This window comes from Spinacia oleracea, chromosome 4, assembly GCF_020520425.1.
Source record: "Spinacia oleracea cultivar Varoflay chromosome 4, BTI_SOV_V1, whole genome shotgun sequence".
Classification (NCBI taxonomy): domain Eukaryota; kingdom Viridiplantae; phylum Streptophyta; class Magnoliopsida; order Caryophyllales; family Amaranthaceae; genus Spinacia; species Spinacia oleracea.
This window is the reverse complement of record NC_079490.1, coordinates 15,241,439-15,254,051: the sequence shown is the minus strand read 5'-3', so window position 1 is coordinate 15,254,051 and position 12,613 is coordinate 15,241,439. Positions and strand designations below refer to the sequence as shown.

Below are 12,613 nucleotides of genomic sequence, written 5' to 3'. Positions count from 1 at the left end.
AAAACAGAAAATATATATATATATATATATATATATATATATATATATATATATATATATATATATATATATATATATATATATATATATATATATATATATATATATATATATATATATATATATATATATATATATATATATATATATACATGCACTAAAAAATATGGCCTATTTATGGATGTACTCAAACAATGCGCAAAATACATGTACTCAAAAAAAATCATAAAGCAAATTTCGACTCACGGCAAAGCAGCAGATTAAAAAAAACTTCGCCTATTCTACCGCTTCAAATAATATGTTTCCATCTCAGAACATACTTATCAAATTCGGCATCCTAGAATTCATTCTAGCTAGAACTACGCGCGACCTGATTCTAAGTTAAAGTTATTTAACAAGGATACGTAGGCAATCCTATTTATGGATTCGGTCCAATCAAAAAATATATAATGTGCATAAGTGTTGGAAATGAGCGAATAAAAAAAAGAGAAGCAAAGTGAGAACCAGAAAGCAAAAAACCAGAAAAATAAAATCACGCCTTTATTAATATTTAGAAATAAATAAGAAGGAAAAAAAAAGTGCTAAGGAATGAAAAACAAACACAACTGAAATAAATAAAGGGCACCTACACCCTAGCAAGAACTACACTACTCGAGTTCTTCCGGATCATCAAACAAAGTCTTGTAGAGGGCAATGTTCGCAGGGTCCACCTCCACAGGCTTCTGCGCTGCCCCTATATCAATCTCCATAAGAACAGGCTCCTTGACACTAACTTCCAAGGATGCCAAGGCCTCACAAACATTTTCAGTGTGAACAACTATAGCCCGCTCAGCCTCAAGGGCACAAACAATGTTAATTTGTTGTAAGCCTAAAAGTGTCTCTAAGTGGTATCCTTTCAACAAAACCTTTTCTGTGGAATTAAGGGCTCTAAGCCAGCGCCTGAAAACTCGTTGCAGGGAGAAAGGAGGAATCGAATGGCAAGAGTAGAAAAAAAAAATAATAAAGCTAGATAATTGTAGGAGAGAAGAAGTTGGCAGTGGTGAAAAAAGAAGACATACTTAACCCCCTATATATACACGAAATCATCCTGATCCCATTCGGAAACGCGTTGAGAAATCTCGAAAAATAAAAAAGACTGCTAAGGTAGCATTTTCAACGCCCAAGGCTGGGCGCCGAAATATCTAACGCCTGGCCTGGGGCGATGATAATGCAGCCCAAGGCCCAAATCTCCCAAAACGCGAACCAGGAAAATGACTAAAACCGTGTTAGTAGACACGGAGCCCTGTTGTAATCAAGATCAAGCCCAAAGCACTTTTAGAGCCCAAATAGTGAAAGCAAATGTCGGAACTTAGACTCGTCTCAAAAATATGTGTACATTTTTCAAAGCAAAAAAAAACATATAATAATCAAGGTCATTCTTCGGAACAAAAAAAATCATTACGTCGTTGGTTTCTCAAATTAAAAGCGTTTATTTGTCAAAAAGATCAATCCGGGCCGAAGTAAGCTCGATGTATTAATCATTGAAAAATGAAGCAAACTTTGTCGCCCGGAAAATGAAGTCGCACTCCACGATTTCATCAAAGTAGCATACCACTACCAAGGTCGCTCGCACTTATGAGCACGATCCCAAACACGATCAAGGACGTTGTAAAATACGCACTTTTCTTGGCAAAGAGCGACCACCAAGTATGAATGCTTGGGGGCTCGAAAGAAAGAAAATACACGATGCAAGTTGAAACAACGCTTCCAGGCTGCATCCCGTGCTTGGACACATTCAAAAAAACGGACTCAACCTCAAAGCAAAGGTCTCCGTTAACATTCGCATATGGTCCCACCAGTCATTTTGCAAGGACCCAAGTAATGGCATAACTAGGCCAGTTCTAAACAGTGACATACATCCTATGGGCCGCAAAGACTTGTTCAAAGCCATGAAAGGCAGACAGCCACGAAACAATGGTCCGTTTAGACACGTTGCCAACCCACATTCAGGTTACAACTAAACCCGAGCATTTCTCGAGAGAACTCGCTCTTACAAGAATGAACGGAAAATTCTCAAAAGAAATCTCAACGATAAATGAAATAGGTTCTGGCCCACCTCGATCAGGCAGGATCGCGTCAGAACCATGCGAGTCCCAAATCGAAAAACGAATTCAGGTTCGCCCACCTTCAGCGGGCGGGGTCTATGTCACTAAAACGCGCAAGTCCTCAGTTTCCGAAAACAAAAAAATAATAATAAAATGAAAAATCTTCAAAAAAAAGGCTCGCCATCTTCAGCCGGCGGGGTCTACGTCACAAACCACGTAGGTCCTTATTTTCAAAACATCAAAACAGATTCTTCCACTTCTATCGGACGGGGCGTCCACCCTCAGCAGGACAGGCTCGCCCACCTTCAGCGGGCGGGGTCTGCGTCACTAACCGCGCAGGCCCTTAGTCGTTGCAGCGATAACTTTTCCTGGTTTCCCTTTTCCAAAAATCAAAGGATGGTTTATCTTTTTCCAAAAATCAAAGGATGATTTATCTTTTTCCAAAAATCAAAAGATGGTTTCCCTTTTCCAAAAATCAAAGGATTGGTTTTCCGCTTTCCCAAAAGAAAGAGCGATACACTGGATTTTCCTTCGTTTTAAGTCCTATAAAAACAAGGGGGTTTTCTCGTTTAGCTAACCCTGAAAATGAGAATCTTTAAAAACATTTTTACCTCGTGATCGGGCTTGGCCAGGCCTGGTTACACTTTATAGCTTTGATTTCGAAAACGTCTGTAGATACTTCTAATAACAAAGTGAGGGAGTTTCTATACATCCGCAGGTACTTCCAATGACAAAGTGAGGGAGTTTCTATGCTTAACAAATTCCAATGACACGTGAGGAATGTGTTAACACTTCAAGTGATGACCCTTAAGTCAAATGTTATCACTCGGGGGCTCGTGAGACCCTCGCAAAACAGGTCACATACACCATGGCTTGTATGACGCACTCCGTCTAATACTTTGACCATCGTCTTACTCCAAGGCTCGGTCAAAGTTGGGGCTAACTGTAGACACCTACTTTTGTCCCCATTCCCGAAAGGGAAGGTTCGATGATGAGAACATAAATCTCCATTTGGCAACGCATCTCCTATAAAAATAACGAATCTCAATCACCCTTTCATTTCAGCCAAAACTGCTATTTATAGAAACCTGCTAAGAATAGTAACTGTCGTAAGAAGTAGTTGTTAAAAGTGGCAAAGTCATAAAAGATAGAAATCTGTCAGAATTAGGTGTTGCACTCCAACATAAGTCCTAAAAGAGATAGAATTGGCAAAAGGAATTCTAGTCCTATTATAATTCGAAAATAAGAGTTACGTATTAACTAAATCCCTAACGAACCTAGAATTCGTAACGGGCCCAGACGCATTCCGTCATAATTTAATACGCACTAAGAAACTCGGATAAGTATCAAAATCTCCGTGATTAAGAGTCCAGATCTGACAAAAGGCTCGGCCCAGATCCTATTTTCAACGCCTGGGTCTGGGCGCCGAAATCTTCGGCGCCCAGCCCTGGGCGCTGAAAATACCTGGGGCCGTGTCGTCTCCGAATTCTTTTTCGATTCGTATTCTAAAGATCTATCTTTCCACAAACTCTTTCCCTATAAATATAGCCTCAAAACCGACGTGAACACAACACACAATTCATAATCTGAGTATTGACTCCAACCCTAAGCCTAATCCTCACGCTGCGAAATTGATCTCGCGTTCTGTCGCAATCGACCCAAAAGTCGAACAAAACGCATCTTGCCCCTTGTAGCTGATGAATTAAGCCTAAATACTGGAACATTGCTTGGAAACCCGAGATTCGTTAAATAAAAGGAGAAATAGCAAAGCCAAGTGGTTAGTTTTCTAAGAATCGTGACGTACCTCTCAAGGGTGCGTTGTAATGTGTCCCTCATATGATTTAATCGCTTTCATCACCCTTTTATAAAATTGTCAAACTATTAATGATGTGGGCTTGAACAAATCTCCCACAAAGCCCAAAGAGGCAGCCTACGAACTCACACTGATCAGATGGGCCCAGGTCTGGAAAGAAGGCCCAAAGCCCTGCTACTCCACCAGAATAAAGACAAAGCCCCATTGGGCAAAGCCCATTATCTTTAAAAGCCGGTCCAAATATGGGAGGACCATCATTGCAGGACAAAGGCCACGTGTCCTAAATCCCCAAGGGGCACGTGTCCCATAGTTAGGGTTGAGGGTGCAGTCCCCAAGGAACCCTAGCACTATAAAAAGCTCAGATCCCAAGTTAAAAGGGCATTCAATTCTTGCCCAACCACAACAAACTTGTCTTTGCTCTGCCTTCTCTCTACAAATCACTTATCTCTCTAGCTTATACTTACTTAAGCATCGGAGGGAATATTCCTACGGGAATATTCTTGTTTTGCAGGTTGCCAGAAGTTCGTGCCAAGTCATACTTAATACCTCCAAGGAGCGCGTGCCACATCAGCACCGTAAAAGTTCCCACAACATTTGGCGCCGTCTGTGGGGAGGTACAGTGTCATGGCTGAACTTCCAACTGACTGCGGAAAAACCAAGGGTAAATCAGAACTCCCAGCCAGAAAAGGAGTGTTTAAGCACGGGTCCAACACTCAATGTGACGCGGCAGCTAGCCAGCCTGCGGCCGTCATTCCTGTTCGACCCTTGCTGGATGGTCCTCACGGGGTCAATCCTAAGCATGATAATGGTAGGATGGTAGAGTTTCGGTCAGAAGATTCTGACTCGCCTATGAGGAGGCGCAACCTGGAGGAAGCTAGTCGGCATGTCAAGGAGGTTCGTCCGGGAAGAAGGACGAGACGAATCTTGCAGAAGAAAAACGCGGACCGTTACTCTCTAGGGGCTCCTGTAAGACAGCATGAGAGCGTCGCCCGAAGGAAGAATGGCTGTAGCTCCGAAGAAAAAAGGGGGCGAAGGAGGACGTCCTCTAGAGGTCCCTTTAAGTTCAATACGGCCCTTGACGAGATCCTTCTTGCAGAAGGACCAAGTTTGGGAATAGAACTGTCTCCCCGACGATCGTCCACCTCCTGCCCACAAGTACCTTTCTGTGCTTTTCACAACGACGAAGGGCATGACACTCAAAGTTGCCGGATGTTGAGGAAGATATTAACTGATCGCGTGACTGAAGGGCACCTTCGCCAGTACGTCCATCTAGAGGATGCACATGAAGGAGCGAGCCCCACCTCTAAGTACACAAATGAAAGAATTATGGTAATATCCGGAGGGATAGCGGCAGGAGAACCATGTAAGGAGGGACGACAAAAAGGCCCACCTCATCTTCGCCCAGCACAGAGGAACCTACCCTCTGTAGAAATTTCCGAAGACGACTATAGAAGGGCGGCCACACCATATGATGATGATCCTCTGGTTATTGAGGTTAAGGTGGCTAATCTTAAGGTAAAGAGAGTACTGGTGGATACGGGAAGCTCGTCTGACATAATCAGTCTGCAATGCCTGCGGAAATTAAGGCACAATCCAGGAGACATAGAGCAAGTTTACGGGCCCTTGGTAGGATTCGGGGGGAGCATCGTTCGTCCAATCGGTTCCATTTTGCCGCCGGTTTCTTTTGGAGTTCCCCCAGTAGTCAAAGAAGTTGCCATCAGGCCGGTTTATAATAGTGGCAAATCTCACCACATTCAACATCATACTTGGTCGTCCAACACTCAACGACCTAAAAGCTGTGATCGTCCCTCATTTACTATTGGTAAAATTTGTTGGAAGCAACGGACGCGTTGGATCCCTCTATGGAAATCAACAGTTGGCCAGGGATTGTTACTTGTCGACGTTGGAGCCAACGGCCTGGGGAGCTTCTCCGAAGGGAAAGGAACAAACTAAACCTCTAGCGAGTCGCCGTAAAACCCGGAAAATTCCGACAGAGCACAATGCAGAAAGACGACATGAGCCAGTGGGAGCACTTTATGATGTAATTCTGGACTTAGCGGATCCGTCTCGAACAGTCCCCATTGGGGTCCACCCTGACGACCCTATGTCAGCAGCGTTAGTGCAGCTACTCCAAGAATATAAGGAGATATTTGCCTTCACAGTAGAGGAGATGCCCGGTATAAACCCGGCGGTGGCCGTGCATAAGTTGAATGTGGACAGTACTGTGAAGCCAGTACGACAAAAGAAAATGAATCATGGAGAAGCAAGAAATTTGGCCGCCGCTGCCGAGGTCAAGAAACTAATGGATGCAGACTTCATACGCCCATGCCAGTACCCAGACTGGGTAGCCAACGTAGTCCTGGTACCCAAGCCCAATAAGATGTGGAGAATGTGCGTTGATTACACTGATCTCAATAAAGCATGCCCTAAAGACAGCTTCCCACTGCCGAAGATAGACCGACTCGTCGACTCCACTGCTGGACATGCCATGATGAGCTTCATGGACGCCTACTCCGGATTCCACCAAATTCCATTATGGCCCGAAGATCAGGAGAAGACGTCTTTCGTCACAGAACAAGGATTGTACTGCTACAAAGTAATGCCGTTCGGTTTAAAAAATGCCCCTGCTACCTTTCAATGGTTGATAAACACAGTTTTCGTAAAGCAGCTGGGGAGGTATATAGAAGCCTATATTGACGACATGATTGTAAAAAGCAAGCAGAAGAAGGATCACCTTGACGACTTGAGAGAAACCTTTGAAACCGTCAGGACATACCAGATGAGACTCAATCCCAAGAAGTGCATATTTGGGGTATCTTCTGGCAAGTTCCTTGGCTTCCTGATTGACGAAAGGGGCATTGAAGCAAATCCGGACAAAGTGCAAGCGGTCATTGATATGATGTCGCCAAGGACGGTTAAAGACGTGCAACGCCTCACTGGATGTCTCGCCGCCTTGGGACGATTCTTATCTAGAGCTGCAGACAAGTGTCACTACTATTTCAGTACCATCAAAAAGGGGACCCAGTTTGAGTGGACGACGCAAGCTGAGGCTGCCCTCCTCCGTCTAAAAGAACATCTGCACACCTTGCCACAGCTGGTCAGCCCCCTCTTGGGGGAAGTTTTGTATCTGTATCTTGCCATCTCAGAATATGCGCTAAGCGCCGTCTTGCTTACAGAGAGGGAGGGAACGCAACTACCTGTGTACTTTGTCAGTCACATGTTGCAAAATGCTGAACTCAAATATCCAACGGTCGAAAATTTTGGTTTTACTCTGTTCTTGGCTAGTAAGAAGCTTCGTCCATATTTCTTGGCCCATCGATTGGTGGTATACACGGATCAACCGCTTAAGCGACCTTTCACCAACCTTGAAGCGTCAGGAAGAATGCTCAATTGGGCAATTGAGCTTCACGCGTTTGATATCTCATATGAACCAAGGAAGGCAATAAAGGGACAGGCATTTGCTGACTTCATCGCGGAACTGACCAAGCCACCTTATTTGAAAAATGAAAAAACTCAGTGGATAGTGCATGTGGACGGCTCTGCTACTCAGAAGGGGTCAGGAGCCGGCATTATCTGTGAGTCACCAGAAGGAGATATCTATGAATATACAATGCGATTCAACTTTCAGGCATCAAACAACGAAGCCGAATACGAAGCCCTGATATGTGGAATTCAGATGAGCAGAGCCGCAGGGGCAGCAGACGTCCTCGTTTTGTCTGACTCGCAATTAATTGTCAGTCAGGTCAAAGGAGAGTATGAGGCTAAGGACGAGGCCATGATAAGATATTTGGAAAAAGTCCGCCAAGAAGCCCAACAGCTGTCTAACTTTGAAGTAAAACACATCCCCCGGTCTGAAAACAACAAGGCAGACGCTTTATCTAAACTGGCAAGCTCAGCATCCTGCGACACCCCACGTCATGTATTCTGGGAGGTAAAACAGTCCAAAAGCATTGACGCCTCGAGAATAGACATCTTGGATCGAACAGCCACCTGGATGGATGACATTATCAACTTCAAAATGAATGGAGTACTCCCTGAGGATCCCAAGCAGGTAGAAAGATTACAAAAGAAATGTACATGGTTTGAGATATGGAATGGAACACTATACAAAAAGGCCTTCTCACGGCCACTTCTCCGCTGTGTAACCCCCGAGAAGGGGCAAGAGGTACTGGAAGATCTTCATCAGGGATTATGTAGCTCCCACATAGGAGGGAGGGCCCTGACCGAAAAAACTTTAAGAACTGGATACTATTGGCCCACTCTCAAAGAAGACGCCCTCAATATGGTCAAGCGTTGTGATAAATGCCAACGATTTGCTCACCTAATTCGACGACCAGCACAGAAACTGACGCCAATCACCAGCCCTATACCTTTTGCCAAATGGGGGATGGACTTATTAGGACCCTATACGACGGCGCCAGGAGGACTGCGTTATGTAATAGTAGCCGTCGATTACTTCACTAAATGGGTAGAAGCTGAGGCTTTAAAGAACACTAAGGCACAGGATGTGAGAGCATTCATCTGGAAAAACATAATCACAAGATTTGGCGTACCGCAGTCTATCGTCTTCGACAATGGGCCACAATTCAAGACGCCCAAATTAGAAGAGTGGTTGGCCGACCATGGTATCACAGCATGTTTTTCATCAGTAGGACGCCCCAAGCTAACGGGCAAGTAGAGGCATTCAACAAGATTATCTCTGAAGGGATGAAGAAGAAACTTGATGAGGCAAAGGGTTTATGGGCCGACGAGTTACCCAATGTTTTATGGTCTATACGGACCATGGCAAAAAATTCCACAGGAGAAACACCATTCTTGTTAGCCTATGGGGCTGAAGCCGTCCTACCCATTGAAATGTGCGAACCCACCCTGCGCGTCATGTTGTTTAATGAAGATGCCAATTGGGAAATGATGAAGGCGGCCTTGGATTTCTTACCAGAAACCAGAGGGAATGCGGCTCTACGACAGCAGCTATACAAACTCCGCATGACAAGGGAATACAACAAAAGGGTTTCTAGAAGAATACTTAAAGTTGGAGATTTTGTGCTTAGGAAAATGGAAGCCGTCGGACGCGCCAATGAACAAGGGAAACTCACCCCTACTTGGGAAGGTCCGTATGAGATCTACGAGGAGGTTCGAGACGGAACATACCGGATCCAAGACATGCAGGGACGTCCGATTTTGCGTACTTGGAATGCGGATAACCTCAAGAAGTACTTTTTCTAGATTGACACTTGTCTAGATTATATGCATTGTAAAGACGTCTAGAGCCTAGACGCACCGTGTAGCATGTTTTAAACATTAAATGAAAAATTCACTGCAAGGCGGTCTTGCTGAGAAATCCTTCTGAAAAGAATGTCATCAAAACTCTCGGAGAAATGCAAACTAATGCTCTCCCAAAAAGACTAGTCGTTTAAAGGCCTAAGAAGTGGCCCAGACTAGCACCCTCACTAGGATGATCACCTAGAACACAGGGCTCACACATTCCTAACATAGCTATATAAAGTAGCAAAAGACCTTGGCAAAAAGACCAGGGCAGACATCTGACGACTCAAATAGGGGGCGTCGGACGTAATCATAAAAAATATGCTGAAAGCTAAAAAGCAGTAAGACGTTCAAAAGGGCATCATGTCATTCCCATTAAGTTAGTCATAATTACAAGAATTATGCACAAAAGCCACCAAGCATGGCGTCAAAAAAAAAAAACAACAAACAAAAACACATTAATAAAAACAAAGACGCGTAGGAACTCATTCCTCATCCTCGCTGGGCACGAACTCAGGAGGGGTGCGTCCTTCCCTTTGAGCCTTCTCCACCTCAATCTGATAGGTGAGAAACCTCTCAAACCAGCTGAAGGGACGTTCTCTTGCAAATTCAGCATTCCATGCAAGCTCCATACCCCTTCGAATCGATTTCTCACCCAACATGGCCGACTGGGCGAGGACACTCTGTGACGAATCAACTTCCTTGCTAGCCGCCTCCAGTTGAACCTCCAACTTTTTAAACTGAGTCTCCAGACGAGAAAACTCAGCCTCTTTCTCCTTTATCTTCTTGGAAAGATCCTCCATTTCAGAAAAGTTCTGATCAATATGCAGGAGACGAGTTGTGTTCTCAGCATTTTGAGAGGCCAGGGCGGTAGTCACAGCGTCAATCTGCTCCCGCCTGTCTAAGCGAAGCTTCTCCAGTTGAGCAAAATGCTGGTCACCACACTGACTGGCCAGAAGACGGTGACGAGCTTCTTCATGCACCAAAGCAGTGCGCCACTTTTTCAGCGAGTCCAGCAGAATGAACATCTGCGCAAAAATAGTAAGTCAAACAAAAAGAAACGAGTGTGTAGAAATAAAGGTATAACGAAACTTACGTCCAGCGCCGAGGACTGCATGGCGGCAAGCATATTCTCGGCCGCCTCAGGAAGGGTTTCAGCATATTGGGGAGGAATGGCACTGCGCATCAGCGTCATTATCTTCCTACGGTCATGAGAATTGAACCCGCCTGAAGAAGGGATCTGATCCAATTCAGCATCTATGTCTTTCTGAGGATCGGGAATTTCTATGGGAAAAACAACGGCCTTAGAATCCCTGGGGGAAACTATAGAACTGCTAGACGAGGAACGGCGGGTGGTTACGATGTTGGAGTAAAACTTACCCCCAGAATTCCTAGCTCTCTCCGCCGCCCTCAGAGGGATGTTGCGGCGGACGACTTCAGGAATCCCCGCAAGGGGATCAGCTGTCCCTCCAGTTTTCTCCAAGCTAGGAGAAGCAGATGCAGCCTTGGGGACGGCAAAACCCTTAGAAGCCTTCGACGTCGTCGACTTGAAGACGGGTCTCCCTGTACCGCCAGCCCTGCGTTTGGGAGTAGGAGCCGCGTCCGTGCTCGCCTTCCTCGTCTTCTAAAAAAAAATGATGATAAAAAAAAAAAAGTTGTAAACAACAAAGGAAATCACGTCTGAAGATTTAATTAATACCTTCTCCTCCTCAGCAGGAGGGGGAGCCATCTGCTCATGAATGGCTTGCTCGGCTGCCTGCTGACGTTTCCAAGCTTTGAAGGTACTGGCATCAAGTACCTTCGTCAACCAAGACAGCCTGTCCACTTGTCCTTTGGAGGCATCATCCAGCTGACCCATGTCCTCGTCTGGCAAAACGAGATAAAGACATTTAGTGCGGTTTTGATTAAACAGAAGAATTGGAAGTATAGATACATTACCTCTCGGCATATACGGACACAGGCCTACAGCCGAGAGGAAAGTGGGATTGCTTAGTTGATTCAGATGAGGCAACCACCCCTCGGGTATGTAGGCCGTCTTGTCTTTGATGACGAGCGGCTTGACCAGGAACAGCGACGAAATCCGCTCCCAGAGCTCGGCGGAGATGGGAGGTAAAGAAGCACCTCTCCCAACGAAGTTGGGCTTGGCATTCCAGCGTCTCATCCTCTCACACATCTCCAGATTGGTGGTTTTGATAACCACCCACTTCTTCCTCAAGTGATGCCACTTAGACGCCTTCCCCATCACCGTCCGATAGGCCCCTTTGTATGTAAGAATCAGCCAGCCCGCGGCGGCTTTCGAAACTTGAGACATAGAGGCGATTCTTAGGAACGCCGGAAGAGAAGGGGTGATGCCGGCAAGCTCACAGCGAGCAATGTAGCCAAACACACCCGCCCAGGAGTTCGGGGACATTTGGCACAGGCCAATATTGAAGATGTCCAGCAACTCCACCACAAAGGGGTGAGGGGGGAATCTCATACCCAGCTTCAAAAACGAGCCGTAAACGGCGAACTCTCCTTTCACCAGTCCAAAGCTGGTGTAGTCCATGCCAGCCGGCATGCGGAATTTATACTCCGAACCTAGATTCAGAGACGCCCCAAAAGTTTTCCCCTCTAGAGTGAGGAAATTCAGCCACGTCTGAAGTGGGAAGATGGCGCTGGGATGAAGGTGACCTTCCTCCCCACCTGACGTGCTAGCCGGCGCGGCATCGGTGCTTTCTGGGACGTCCTCTATAGGAGAAGAGGACTCTCCCTCAAACTGCTCCTCGTCTTCTATTCGCGCCATTAAATCCTGCAACAACCCAGGATTTGCTTCAAAACAGGGGCAAACTTGAAAACAGAAGACGTCAACAGGACAAGATGACGCCTTCAGTTTGACGAGACCCATGCAAGACTAAGAAGAAAATTTGGAGGAATCAAAATCAACAAACACATTTTTCCAAAGAAAACCTTTACCTGATAAATCAAAAGGGAGTTTGTGAAAGAACTTGGATGAAGAACTGCAAGAACACGACTTTGAAGATCGTGGCGGTGCTACGGTGGATGTCGGTGGATAGAAGATGCCGGAAATCGCTTTCTCCTATTTGCTCTCAAGTGATCACTGGAAATGAGGGGGAAAATCACTCAAATTGGCCACTTATTTATAGAGGGGTAAGAAATGATTACCCCTGCCACGCGTCATCACCCTGTTGGACACTCCAAGAGCAGTGAAAACTAACGTCTGTTTTCACTCCTCATGAGGGGCAAATGATGTGGGCTTGAACAAATCTCCCACAAAGCCCAAAGAGGCAGCCTACAAACTCACACTGATCAGATGGGCCCAGGCCTGGAAAGAAGGCTCAAAGCCCTGCTACTCCACCAGAATAAAGACAGAGCCCCATTGGGCAAAGCCCATTATCTTTAAAAGCCGGTCCAAATATGGGAGGACCATCATTGCAGGACAAAGGCCACATGT

At 45.6% G+C, this 12,613-nt stretch overlaps 1 protein-coding gene across 1 annotated transcript; it reads left to right on the top strand.

The window, feature by feature from the left end:
• The first annotated feature begins 4,521 nt into the window (after positions 1-4,521).
• On the top strand, positions 4,522-9,314 carry LOC130471347 (uncharacterized). Its single transcript, XM_056841407.1, has 6 exons — positions 4,522-5,618; positions 5,737-6,696; positions 6,751-7,336; positions 7,415-7,828; positions 7,949-8,062; positions 9,222-9,314. The coding sequence occupies exons 1-6, from the start codon at positions 4,522-4,524 to the stop codon at positions 9,312-9,314; spliced, it is 3,264 nt and encodes a 1,087-aa protein (XP_056697385.1).
• Positions 9,315-12,613: the final 3,299 nt, after the last annotated feature.